Source organism: Sitophilus oryzae, unplaced genomic scaffold, assembly GCF_002938485.1.
Source record: "Sitophilus oryzae breed Bouriz unplaced genomic scaffold, Soryzae_2.0 scaffold_1903_pilon_pilon, whole genome shotgun sequence".
NCBI lineage: Eukaryota > Metazoa > Arthropoda > Insecta > Coleoptera > Curculionidae > Sitophilus > Sitophilus oryzae.
The window spans coordinates 1,019,942-1,034,937 of NW_022146617.1; the positions used below are offsets into that span (position 1 = coordinate 1,019,942).

A 14,996-nucleotide genomic window follows, 5' to 3' on the forward strand; every position below is an offset into this window, starting at 1 on the left:
CTATGTAGGTATATTCAACAAATTGAGAGAGTACAGAGAAAGTTTGTCCAGTTTGTGAGTTCGAAGATGGGTATTAGGGGTGAGGAGGTTGTCTATGAGGTCTGTGTTCAGGTCGATTGGTCTGATGGCTCTTAGATTGTTCTGAGTTGTTATCTCTGATAAATATATCTGTACTAAGAGAACTTTGAGGGAATTTAATTTATTTGATGTTCATTTTCACAGGACTAATTATGGTTTAATGTCCTCTTTAACACGCTTTTCAGTGACAGCAAATGAATAGGCCAGAATTACCGACATTGGTTTTTTTTAACGACTCATTGAAGGTGTTGGGTTCAAAAATTAATAATTTGGCTTCTCTCTATGGTTAGTACCCTCTTAAATTTAGCTTTAATTTAGTTTAATTTATATTGGTGCTGTGTGCTACTGTTAATTATTGAATATTGAGGTTTTCATTATTTTTGTGTTTGTTTTATTTTTTATCTTTTATTTTTACAAAAATGGGTAAGTCCGTAATTAAATATTTTATTTATCCTTTATAATACTATTTTTGCCTGATTTGTTGCTCTTTAACATACTGACACTATTCTAAAAATTCTATTTAGTGACTAAATAAAATTAACTAGATTTTAGTATATTATTTTTCCATTCGATTATGGGACAATCTCGTCCATAGCAAATATTTTTTAACGTTTCTTTTTTACACATATTAAATTCTCATAAACAGTTCTTTGTTAATATAGCCATGACGATGTAAACTGAATTCACGATGTATTGATTCATTTTTAGCCGACCATACCAATAGGTATGGTAGGCTATTAAGATCGGCAAAAAAAAAGTTTTTTTAATTTCACTCAAAATGAGTTATTTGGGTCATAAATGACCTAAATACAAAATATTTTTATGGTGTCTGTCTATCTGGTGGGGATGGGGGTTGGTAAGGGGGTATGGGAGGGGGTTAAAAATTTAAAAAAAATCGTAACTCTAAAATTACAGTAGTTAGCGAAACACGGTTTTCAATTTAAGATTAGGAATAATATTTGCAGCAAAATTGGTAATAACATCAAAATCAGTCAATGTCGCAGTTTTTGAGATAAAAAAAAATTGGAAAAATTCCTTTACTTTGAAACTAAAAGAACTGCCTACCAACTTTTTATTAACGTATTTTAGTATGGGCTAATTTTTTGTAACAGCTTTGCGTACAAATTTTGGTTTTATATTAGATCTAAACAGACATCCTAATATGTTATCGGTGTTACATTTGTTTTTAAACCATGCAAAAAAATAATTTCAAAATAAGTTATAGTTTACAGTTGGTTATACTATATTTATAGAAATATGAATCGGCCACGTGAAGAAATGTTAAATTAATTAATAAAGGAAAAAGTACAAGGTATCTAGGAATTAGTGTACTGTAAAGAATATAAATAAATGTAAAAAATGTATATAATAATTACACAGGCTTGTTATACTACTTTCCTTGGAAAACTGATTTTACTTTACTTTTGATATAAAAAGGAAAAATTGAATTTCAAAATTTCTTGATTTGATATTCTGCGTTAGATTTTTTTAGTTTTTTTACTCATAGACCCATTTTTAGTTTATTACTCATAGACCCAGTACCAATATTAATTCTTAAAATAAAAGTAGAATTTTAACGTTGAATTTAAAGAGGAGTCAAACATTAATTTTGGTTTGGCAATACTTCCATGGTCATAAGGGCCATGGTCAGGACCTCACAATAGGAATTGACCTCAAATCCTATATATACATATTGTCGGTCTAGAAAGTCTTGCGACGTTGTCCGATGCCAAACTTCCACGTCTTCCGATCATTCCATTGTCCCTCGCTCAGATTTCTAGCACTCATTGCTCTTGTGACACCCTCCTTCAAAGTCTTCTTAGGTCTTCCACGTTTTGTTCGATGTTGGGGTATCCATTGCATAATTTGTTTTGGAAGTCGGTCCATACTCTGAATCACATAAGTTGTTGGCGTTCGATGTCGGTTGCTAAAGATCCCTCTATTCCTATTCTCTGTCGGATTTCTTCGTTTCGGATTCTATCTCTTCGGGAAAAGCCTAAGGTTCTTCTATAGGTATCCATTTCTACCGTTTCCAGTTTTCTTCAATTGGCTTCCGTTATTCGCCAACTCCCTGCACCATCTCTATGGTGCAGAGAGAGTAGAGTGAGTAGACTGCTCTTTACCAGGGTCTCGTATATATTTATCTTCCGTTTTTTCCCTATTTCCTTACTCATTCCCTATTTCATTACCTCAAATCCAAGGAGGTAATAGGGAAAGAGAGATATATCCTCTATTATAGATCGGGGACAACACCGGTATAAGGTCTAAGGAGAGACCAAGTTAAAGAGGTGGAGAAAATAGAGACCGACCTCCAGCCTCCACCTCAAGGGTATCATTTAAATTTATATACATTTATAGAATATAAATGTTATACAATATAAATGTTGTTTCCATAACTATAACAAACAATTCTATAACTAACAACAAACCAACGAAACCAGAATAAATTGCGAGACAATCATAAGCGTGGTGGCAACATCGAACCAAATACAACCGACCTACTAACCTTGAAAAAATAAAATTCAAAGTAAATCGACTTTTATTTAGGTTTAAATTCAAAAGATTTCAGTTAAATAATAATAAATATTCAGTTATCAAACGAAATAAAAGAAGTTTACGATACAGTTGTTATTGCAACGAATTTTAACACTTACTTCCTAAATCGAATTTTATAACGTTTTCCTAACATCTGTAAATTATCAGCTGTTTTGTGAAGTGCTTAACTTTGAGAAATAATGTGTTTACTTAACTTCGTTAACAGTTAATTGTTTGATAGTTAATGAAATAATTTCACAGATGTAATGAGCTGTTGAAGAATTGATCTCCGTAATTGATTAAGACACTGCGGTTTTTTGATACGCATTTTGAAATTTATTTGCATTCAAATGATTTTTAGTAGCAAGGATTAGAATTGACGCACCATATCGGTTGAAATTTTCTAACTATATTATTGTCGTATTTTCCTTGTAAATAATTTAATTTAATGTGTTACTTTTTAACTACACGTCTAAAGAAGTTCGAATTAATGAATCAACTATCTGTATCACCGGAAAAACCGCAAAGGAATATCAAAACCAGTATCTTTTATTTCAGTTCCAACAATTTTATATTATTGTTCAAGAGAATAGCAGTGGATGTAAAATACTGTCTATACAATATTCTTAAAAGATTGTTGTTTTTTATCATCCTTGTTAAGGATGGATGATAATGCACTTTATCGATAATGCAATTCACCTATCGATACATGTTAGTTATCGATATATCGATAGTTATTGATATATCAGATATATCATATAATATCCATTTTCTGCATTTTTAACATTAATGCGCTAAATAACTTTGCGATTGAACGGAATATTGTGATATCATGTAAAATCCTTTGTACATGTACAGGGTGGGTCAAATTGGACGCCTTTAAAGGGAAACACCCTTTTGTATAGGGGATAGACAAAAACTAATATCGGTGTCTGGAGCTTAATTTTTATCAAAAACATGATGGTGAAAACCGCACATCGGTATCTGTTACCGTCTCGGAGTTACGGGGTATTTTTAAAAAAGTGCATTTTTAACAAATCGCTGTAACTTTGTTGCTATGGAAAATTTTGTATTTTAAAAAGTTCGAATTAAAAATGCACTTTTTTGAAAAACATCCCGTATCTCCGAAACGGTAACAGATATCGATGTGCGGTTTTCACCATCATGTTTTTGATAAAAATTAAGCTCCAGACACCGATATTAGTTTTCGTCTATCTCCTATAGAAAAGAGTGGTTCACTTTAAAAGCGTCCAATTTGACTCACCTTGTACATACAGTTATATTTGAAAAAAAAATCGCAATATGATTTTGAATTCATATGAGTTACAATTGCTGGAGTTAATACGACGTCACTTTATGATTTTTTAAACCATTGCACAATAAAATCGATAGTACATACTGCTTAAATCAGCTATAAATGCATTAAATTTAGATAAACCGTTTCATATTCAGATGTTATAGCAAGTAATAGTGACAATATGCCAGAATCACCGTTATTATTTGATAAATTATGCAATAAAATCGAGAATAAAATGGATGTACCATAGTGTGTTTTTTATATAAAATTATTTTTTTACTTGTTTAGCCAATAACTTTTTATTAAAAACGAAAAAATTATGATTGTGAAAATTGTATTTTGTCATTTCAATATCAAATTATCATTTAATCTATTAATACTAATTCATTTTATTTTTATTCCAGTGCTTGGCAGCTGGTTCCTCTATCATGAATAGAGAATCGGAAAGCTCCGCCATGCGCCCCCTAGCCAAAGCCGTGACCAAGAGCCTGGAAAGCGTGCGCAACCTGTTACGCAACGCCTGTCTGCGCAGCAACACGCCCAACGGACCCATCAAGCTCGACTCCAACGACCTATTCACCGAGATGCTCTTAGAAAGTCTGAAGATATTCGACCGCCTCTTCGCCGAGTTCGAACTGGACTACGTCAGCGCCATGGTGCCCGTGAAATCGACGCAAGAATACGAACTGCAAGAGCTGATCGGCGTGCTGTTCTCCGAAACGCTGCGCAGAGCGTTATTGATGAAGATGCTCACGCAGGACATGGTGGACGATTGCGATCCGGCCTTGATGTTCACCATCCCACGTCTGGCGATTGTTAGCGGGTTATTAGTGTATCCGGACAGTCCTTTGTGTATAGATAAACCGATGGAAGGTATGAGCGAGATGTTTCGACCGTTTCGCATGTTGTTGCGGAAAATTCGCGAACTGCTTTGGGCCTTAGATAAGCGAGAGTTGTATACGTTAGAAAAGCTGCTCTGTGATAACGAGCAAATCGACAGTGTGAGGGCGGTGGTGGACGTGGACCTTCGGGACGACGAGTATTTTGATCAGTTTTATCGGGATTTTTCTCGCTGGCAAAACCAACCGACCTACGAGTATTCCTCGCCGACGGTTGAGAAAAAAGTGCCTCCGCAACCTGCCACGGTTCAACCTAGTAATGTCCAGCGAGAAGTTACGCCGGATAGGCCTTCCACCTCTGGATATCTGATTCCTCAAAGTGTAGTGCGGAATACCATAATCGCTTCGTCTGTTTCGCCAGGTCGGAGAGCTCATGATCAGTCCGTAGACTCGCCTCCAGAACACGATTCTTTAGAGGTGATATCAGCCGCAGCTGCCACTCTATCTTCCATTTTAAACATTAGCGACACGCCCCAGAAGAAGGCGTCATCGCAGGACCTAGAATCGCCGGACGATTCAGGAATCTGCACGGAAACCACCAGCTTGGATAGGTCACCTAGTTTGGAATCTAACGAACCTCGAAGAAGGTGTGAGTGCGGTCACTCACAGCGGCGGATGGAGAAAAGTGAGTATGGTAGGTCATCGAAGAAGGGTTCGAGGAGGAGTAAATCGCCGAAAAGGGAGACTGTGTCGAGGAAGAAGAATCTGAGACAGGAGATGTCGAGTTCGAGCAGCTCGGAGACGTCGTCGTTTAGTAGCGCGTGCGCCGACGATGAGGAGATAGCGTACGCGTTGCAGGCGGCGGAGATGTTGATCAATAAAGAGGAACTTCGAGCAAAATACAGGTAAATATTAATAGAAAAAATAAAATGCTCCGTGATAAGTAAAAATAAAGGTAAAAATAAAAATATAACTACCTACTTAATTCTTAATAAATTTCTTAGTTTATCACTTTACTACTCTTTACATATATTTTACTTAAGGGTGAAAACTGATTCCTTTTGATATTCATATTTTTGGTATGCCTCTGTAAGCCTTTTTAAGATTCACAGTAATGTCATTTTAACTCAAGTCTTGGCATAATTACTTTCTCTCTCCAAAAAATCCTATATGGCTATTTCGCCACTGCAAGAAAATCTACAAAATAAAATAGTTATTTTTTGCAAACACTGCTGCGTTAATCCAAACGGAAGAAAAAAACTGTTTAAAATATTTAAATTGAACTATTCGAGAACACTTTAGTTTTTAAAACAGATACGTCTACAACATAACTAAAGGAAATAAATTTAGATTGGAAAGCCTGTCAAATTATATAATTGTTTTGGGTCGCGACCGTTGTACGCGATTTGGCGCTGCTATAGCGGTTGCTAAGAACAACCGCCCAAGCAATAACAGAAATAATTTTCTCTTGTCAAAGTCAGACTTAAAAATTATATGATTTTTCAAAATTTAAACCGCCCACATTGAAAAAATACCGAAAAGTGTTTAAAGCTTCCATTCTCAAAGTAATTATTACTATCTTTTTTAAATTTTACTTACTCAAACCCGTGATAATTGTGAAAAAGTGGCATTAAAAACTATAAAACTGTATTATGAACTGTGAACTGCCAAAACCATCGTGGATCGTTGTATAACGTCGGTTTCCAATGTTTCATAGGTATTTCACCATACATGTCCTTATATAAAATAAAGTTTCTTATATGCAACACACTGTATTTTATTTATAAAATTGAAAGAAAATAATAATAAATTTGAATAAATATTTGGTGACCATAATTCCGGAAAAAGCCGAACCGATCCGAAGTTATAAAAAGCTTTGGGTCGCAATTGTTGCAAGAATAGCGCCAAATAGTGTTTACATTGTCCTTATGGGCACTTTCCAATCTAAACTTGTTTCATTTATCTATGGTCTACAAAAACCGTTGACGTTCTGTTAAAATGACATTATATCAAGTTAAACTTCAAAATTAATAATTACCATCTGATAACAATTACTTAATAAGGTAAAACCAAAAAGCCCCAAACTTTCTGTATGATTATTTTTAATTTTTACGTATGTTATGTTCCTTAAAATCAAAGAAGAGATTGCCATACATTTTTGATTTTGGTTGTTTTAAACATGGAGTGTAGAGGAACGATTATTGTTCTTCTCTGGTAAAGGCAAGGAGAATCATCTATTATGGAACATATACATATAAACTATATAAAGAATATCGCCTATCCCTGCAATGTGTTGGAGTTGAAGCTGTGTTAGAGACGACTAGATAACCGGTCGATTTATATTTTACATAAGTTCGTCTGTTAGGCAGACACTGGCGCAATAGAGCAACTCCAATATTCCGAATATCGATTAGCCCTTACTCTCAGGATTAGCCAATTGTTGAAACGGGAGCGCAAACGAAAGCCGTACGAAGTTGGATGAAGCCGTACGAATGAACAGCTAGTGCTAGCGTCTAGTCTCTTATTGGTCTAGTTATCCGATCGATAATTCAAAATCCAGGCTTGCGTACTACGCTTGAGCAGGCCTAACTGAGATGAATTCCTTCTGAGAATTTATATACCCATTTCACCAGCTCGGCTTCACAGAATATAGTTTGGAGACAATATGGTTACTTTATAAATATATGTTATGGAACTTTGAAAAGGTAGCGCTAGTGAGCAATAAGGGATTGAACTGAACTTAGCGGTTATAAATAAAGTGAAGTCATTAATGAAGTGTTGAAACGCGTCTACATAAAGCAGCGCCGTCTTAATTATTGTTCCCTGTTTGTTGATTGCTTTTCAATACAGGAAGATAATTCTTCTTACCTCTACCCTCCATAGTTTTAAATTTCTGATTGTCTTTATCTTATTGCATGGAAATGCATATACAAATTTTGTCTCTACAGTTCCAGCGAAGACCTCATCCACCGACTGTTCGTTTGCATCGCCGGCGTAGCCGACCAGCTCCAAACCAACTTCGCCTGCGACCTGCGCAACATCCTCAAATCCGTCTTTCTCATCAACGCCTCCGACACCACCGACCCGCCACCCAAACCTCTGGAACCGCCCTCCTTGGAGTCGTCCATCGAGTACCACCCCTCCGAAGACGAGGTGATCGAGAACAACGAGTTCTCCGTCGACCCCAACATCCTGGCCCAGGAGGCTTTGTTCGATACCAACGTCTACTTCCATCTGGACACCGACGGCTGTCCTAGCAATTACACCAACCACCCTCGGCAGTTTCAGCTGGAAGACTCGTTGAACGATTTGGGTAGGTTTGGTTTGGTTTGGTTGAAAACACTGAAAAATTAACCCTCAACTGGCGTGGTGAATTTTTGTAACGCTTATGGCGTGCTGGGGTCCGACGGACCCAAATTTTTTTCAGTTTAAAATACATGATGAAGAGATTTTATAAAAAGCTTGTTACTTTAACACTGTTTACAATATATTCAAACTTGTGAACAAAGAATTTCGTTAATTTTCAACAAATTAATAAGAACGGATACAAAAATAAACTAAAACGCATTTTTAGGGATTTTTGACAACAGAAATATAACTTGGCTAAGAAACCCATAGAAATTAAAAACTATATTTTATGAATTTACCATGTTATTAAAAGTACAAACAACTGAAATGTGAAGCTAAAGTAATAAACATAAATTATTTTCAACAAAACTGCAAACCTTGAATGTACATAACTTTGTCAAATACAGTTCATGCTAATATAGGATCTGCATTTGCCGCACATTGATCGTGCACATTTGACGCATGAGATTTTTGTTTTTTGTCATTTCTTCAATGACATATGGTTGCCATATACCACAACTCTTTCTTTTCTGGTATTGATTATTCAATTTTCTCTCTTCTATAAGTAAGAGATTCAGAATCGGTTATGGTTACTCTTCGGGAAAAAATCAATGTCTCATCTTCATCTCACTTAAGCCTCTTTAAGTTTGTAACGTTTTTTATAAACATTACCACTGCGAACGGCAGCTTTTCATCGGAGAGCAGTCGTGGGTAAGGTATTTCACTAGAGAGAAAACTAATCAATAACAATAAACAAAAAAATATAGATATTGGGCGCTAGGCATGTACAGAGAAAGAAAACACAGTTGTATATTACTTAAAACTAATGACTATATTTATTCATGATGTTCTTTGCTGGTACATGACATTGTAGAGTTCTAGTAAATATATAGTGGTTATATGTCAAAGAAAGTGGTGTTACGAGTTGTACTAAATATCTATGAAAACAACTATGCAACTTACAAGACATGTAGAGTTTAAGAGAATATATGAAATGTAGCATTACAGTACGTCTGTCCGTTCTGTAGCTACGGGGTATCCGTGAGAGGGGAAACGATATTCTCTCGATGTTTTTCGTAAAAAATTAGACGACGCGTCCAATCAATAAAAATTCGACAAATTTGCAAGTAGCCAATAAAATGAGTGGGCGGAGCGATTTGCGGTGACGTACTCGTCAAGTCGACGTATAACATATATTGCTGTTTATTTAAATGTTTTTTGTCCGCATTCCTTTCATAGACACAGATCCAGCAGACGTACTGTACAATTAACTTGATATATCTTATATGAAATTGAAGATGTTGCAACCCGTAGATTCTAGAATCTATGTTTGGTTATTCATCTGTTAAAATAGTGCAATAATATCTATAAAAGTAATACCATTACAAGACGTAATGTAATGATCTAAATGTAAGATCTAAATTATATTTTAAATATTAAATCGACATGAATGTTCTTAACAATCTAACCACTAAACATAGTCTGTACGATATTACTTAAGATGTACGTTATTGTTTAAGACTGAAAATGTTTTAGATGTTAAATGTAAAACTAGAACTTAAATCTACACTTAGCTGTTCTTTATGTAAGCTTGCTTCAAACAGTAACAGCGTGAGGTGGTCTCGCATCTCTGTACTCGGCCATCCAATACAACAAAAGGGGCCAGAATGAGGACACCATGAATTGGAACAGCCGTAACTACTAACTAGCTTATGGATGGGAACGAAGCAGCATGGGGCTCAAGCTACATCCACACTGGGGCACTTTATATGTAAGAAAAATCATTCCTACTGGGGACACTCGTCCATAGGACATCCGTACATAGGATAATGGTACAAGGGAACACTACCCATACCTTGGACCATAACTTAGGACTATAACCTTGGAAATAGTCCGTACCTTGGAGCCTAAAAATATGAAACTCTTGTTTAAAACCAAACAAGGTCTAATAGACAAAATAAACCTACCTCGAATTACTTCCGAGGGCTCAATAATAAACAAAGAAACTGTCCTTTCTTCCATGTAACATTCTGGAGGACAAAAGAAAAGGGACGCCAACGTGCCAGCAAAATACAAATACAAGTTAAGTTGGGACATCCAAAACTCTACCCTAAAAATATGCAGTAATAATATCGAATCTCAAAGGATAATATTTCATCTTTACCTGTTGCTTTGAAATAGCAGCTGATTCAGATTATACAGCGAGATTTAAATAATCACCATTTCTAAAAGCCGGGATGGTTAGGTTAGGCTACAGAGCGCTAAAAGCAAAAGTCAGTCCACAGCACAGAGAGTTGACAGAAGCGATGTTGACAGCGCCTCCACAGAGCGATAACAGGGTTGTGTCAAACGATAACAGGGTTGTGGACTAGAGAACGTAAAAATTACGCCAAGGGTGCCAAATAAATTATCAGGCCTGAACGATACGGAATCCGATGACGATACGCCAGACATCATATATATCATATACAAAAAAGACATGTAACGAACTAAAAACGTTACAAGTTCATCAAACTACTGAATTAATGCTTCCTCAAAATTAGCGTCCCAGTGAGGCACACTTTTTAGACTACCTACCATCCTAATAATGAAACATTCTTGGCGTGGTGGTGCCACACAGACCCCAATGAAACTTTAGCCCCCTCTGGTAGGAACAATACTTGATGAAATCTAGTGCGCCTTTAAGAGTTGCGTATTGGTACCCTAACTTAAAGGTAAATGGCGCGGCGCGGCTTAATTCTCAAACGTAAACATTTTACAGAGGTTTAAATAGTGCTTGGGGTCCGCTGGAGCCCACCTTGCCAGTTGAAGGTTAATTTGTGAATTTAATAACAATATTGATGGTTATTTCTTGCTAGGCATGTTCGGTCTTCCGGTCTACCGGTACCAGGACCGGTACTTTTGAAATATTCCACTATCAGTATCGTCTTTTACAAGACCGGTTTCAGTACCGGTACCGGAGGACCGATTTTGGTACCGGTACAGGAATCAATCGGTACAGAAAAATAGATTCATGATAATATGAAAATCTAAAAACCTGTATAAAACGATTTCGGTACCGGTTTTTGTGCAAAGCTGGTTTTGTTCTACTCTAGGTACCATATGATCGAAAACAAAAACTGCGTCAGCGATGGCTATGAAATGAAGATCGCTGTCATCTTATACAGGATTGGTAACTTGATATCTAGGCATAGGAATTACATGCATTGGAATGAAACGCCTATAAAAAGTCTAAGCTTAAAGAGAGATGGACAACAACTTCCCCGTTTCCACTTCCACTTCGACTGTCAAGTTAGACAAACTTCAATAAGACAACAAATTTTGAAAATAGGACCGCCTCCGCGCCTCCTCCCATCCACCTGCTCTTTGTCGCCATTAATATTATTTCTCTCTCCGCGCCCCCGCGTCGCGCCAGCGCTTCAGTCCGTCACAGAGTTGCCAGGTCTACCGCTTTCGTCTGTAAGCTACCGATCTACCGATTTAAACAAAAGTCTAGCGGTATGTTCAACTGTGTCTTTAGTCTTTACAATAGAAGCACTTTTAAAAATCTGACACATTTGGACTAAAAATTAAGCCGACTATCGCGCCGTAAACCGTATATTCTGACATTCGTAAATATTATTGTTTATTAAATTTTGTTTAAAAATTGTAGGTCATCATTCTGTCTGGTCGCAGAATTACGGAGACATTCTCAAAAATTCTTATTGTCTCTGATTATGTGCTGTATTGCCAGCATTTCCGAAGATCATATATTTAGAAAATATTTTGTCTCATTCCTTTACTAAAGTTGAACCCGCATTTCTCCCCCCAAAAAATAAACAAAGAACAAAATCTAAGTTAAGAAACAAACTAAATACGGACAAATATTTGTGTGCTTCTTCTGTCTAAAAAGTATATTAATAAAAAGAGAGTTGAGAGTTAACAGCTACGTTAACATACTAAGGGCTGGCAAAGGTTAGTCTTGGGTCGAGATTTCCGTATGTAAGAAGAGTACAATGCGTTTATAATGTACTGAACAAAGAGAGAACAGTAAACACGTTGCCAAACGTATGAAATAAATCGAGAAACTGTACACATTGCTAAGAGACGTGGAAGGGGATATAGCAGATTTGTCGCAGTTGACCGGTCGGCCCACTCAGTACCTCTGTCAGTACTTAAAGTTCTAGGGAATGGTGTACATCATGCGTTCAGCTTCACGATTTAATTACGTCTCGTGATATTTTATTTGTTTATTTATTAACGAGTCGTTGTAGTTTTCCTTATAGTTTAAAAAATTTTATATGCATGTTAGAAACACTTGCATTTTTGGTAAAAATAAGTGGAATTGAGTTAGTGTTCGACAGTGATTGCGCTATTCAATTGCGTGTTCAATTTTAGGAACACATAGAAATGCTAATTTTGTAATTAAATATTATATTTTATTTTGATTGTGCAGTTTATTATAGTTTTAATTTTGATTGATCATTTTAAATATCAATATTTGTTAATAAAATAAAAGTCGTGAAAAATTATCAAATTATTTAATAAAGCTTTTGATTTATAAATAAAAGATCATCAAATAGGGAAGAAATAAATTTACTATCTAACAAATCTGGCAACCCTGTTCTGCCACTCATTACTAAGTTTTTTTCGGGAATTTTTTCTTTTGTCGAAGTTCCATCGCCGACGCGAAGCAGACGCTTGTGGTCCCGCCCCCTCTCCCAGAAGCGATCTTTTCATTCATCGTGTCACTTCTTCTAATCAGGGGAAGGAAAAACAGAGTTATCTGTCTTTGTTACACTGCAGGGTAGACTGTAGCCGTGTCATCTTTTTTTTTATCGCATTGAGAATCTCCTATTGCTAACAGTAGCTTTGCCAAACCTGTTTAATATATCAATATTTTTTTGTAAAATTACTTATATTAATATTTTTTTCAGTGTACAGTACCGGTCCGGGTACAGATGGAACGCACGGCGAGGCTCCGTCTATAGAGGAATCACATCGGGACAGCATAGAAAGTCCGCCCGTGTGGATCCCGGACGTGCAGGCGCCGAAATGCATGAGTTGCGGATCGAATTTTACTGTGATGAAACGGCGGCACCATTGCCGGAACTGCGGTAAGGTGTTCTGCGCTCGCTGTTCGTCCAACAGCGTGCCGCTACCCAAGTACGGCCTGGTGAAACCCGTCAGGGTTTGCAATAAGTGCTTCTTATACAATTTGACCCCATTTACAATTCATTAGAGGCGGCTGTTTTCGAGAGAGGAAGGCACACAGAGTACTTATAGAGTGAGATTTTTTTTGACTTGCGCTATAGATTATTGGAAATTTTAATTTTGGAGGATAGTGAAATGTTTACGGTAATTTTATATGTATAAAAGAAAACTCGAACTAAACCAACCAGTAGGTAGCTCATTAAATGTAAACTTCACTAGCTCAAGGTGGTTCCGTGTATATTTTTTTATTATCTTGACCATTTTTTATCTTCACTTTTATTTTATTAACTATGGACACTAAATGTTGGGTTTATTGAAATATACAGGGTCGTCTGAAATGTATTTGGGAAACTTCGGCAGCATATTCTACCGATAAAAATATGTAAAAATGTTCCATAAAATGCTTCATTTCGGAGATACAGGGTGTAGAACTTTCATTTTTATTTGTTTTTTTTTCTAAGTAATTTCTGAACTAATGTCCATATGGGCGTCTGGGTGTTTTTGGATATAAGTATGCCTCCTACTTATAGGGGGCGTCACCTATATATTTTTAACTGTTTTGAAGAGTAATAACTTTTATCCGTACCTGTATTACACTACTAAGTGGAAAAATATAAATTTCCGCGGTATTTTACGTCAAAATGATCTCTTGGTAAAAATAGTTCACAAGATATTTGGAATCAAATGCTTCATCATTGACAAAAATTAAACATGTTGATTAGATAGTTATTAGACTGAAATAATGAATTTAGAAATGTTTTTTGTCAAAGTTTCAACAGAAACCGTTTTACCATGATTTTTTCTAGAAAAAGTTATGATTAATTAAAAAAATAAAAAGTTCCCAAATTTACTATTTAACTTAAATAACTATAATGAACATGTTTATTTTTTGTTAATAATGACATGTATTGACTAAATTTCTATTTCAAATATCTTGAGAACTGTTGCTGTAGCGATTTTGATCAAGATATTTTTTTGCATAAAAAAAATATGGTAATGTATATTTTTTCACTTGGTAGCTTTATACAGGTACAGACGAAAATTTATTACTCTGCAAAAGAGTTAAAAAACATGTAGGTGGCGCCTCCTTCAAGTATGAATTATATTGACATAAATCTTCATGCCAGAAAACACCCAGAGACTAATTTTCATCTAAATATTGCCTACAGTTTAGGAATTATTTGGAAAAAAGCGAAATAAAAATGAAAGTTCTACACCCTGTATTTCTGAAAGAAGCATTTTAGGACATGAATTTAAAGGAACTTTTTTACTTATTTTTATCTCCAGAATAAACTGCCGAAGTTTCCCGAATACAATTCGAACCACCCTGTATAGCATAACATAAAAATAATATCAGCTGCTTACTATAAATCTATAATAAAAACATAATTGAAAACTCTCAGTAATATTTTGATTTTTTTGCTTTCCAATGATCCAATTGGGACTGGAAAGTATTTATTCTTTATTTTATTTATTTAGTCCATTTATGTTTAAGAAATAATGACAAATTAGAACATTTTACTTAAGAATGCAGCTGATTGCTTTGGTTGTCATATTTTGCTCAAACCATATTTTTTATTAAAATTTGGTTTCGAATTCACTTTTTATCATAGCTTACAATAATATAAAGTAAAAACAACTTTTATTGTAGGGTTTAAGTATGGGAAAGTTACCAGGGATATTTTTTTTCTATATGATTTATTATT

The 14,996-nt window shown here is 35.5% G+C and overlaps 1 protein-coding gene across 1 annotated transcript in view; it reads left to right on the plus strand.

Moving 5' to 3' along the window:
* Positions 1-14,543, plus strand: part of LOC115883468 (lateral signaling target protein 2 homolog) — a 37,771-nt gene extending 23,228 nt beyond the window's left edge. Inside the window, exons 3-5 of the mRNA XM_030901830.1 lie at positions 4,315-5,654; positions 7,698-8,062; positions 13,014-14,543. Of these exons, the coding sequence (XP_030757690.1) occupies positions 4,315-5,654; positions 7,698-8,062; positions 13,014-13,318 (2,010 nt within the window). The 3' untranslated portion in view covers positions 13,319-14,543. The remainder of the gene's footprint in view (positions 1-4,314; positions 5,655-7,697; positions 8,063-13,013) is intronic.
* The last annotated feature ends 453 nt before the right edge of the window (positions 14,544-14,996 follow it).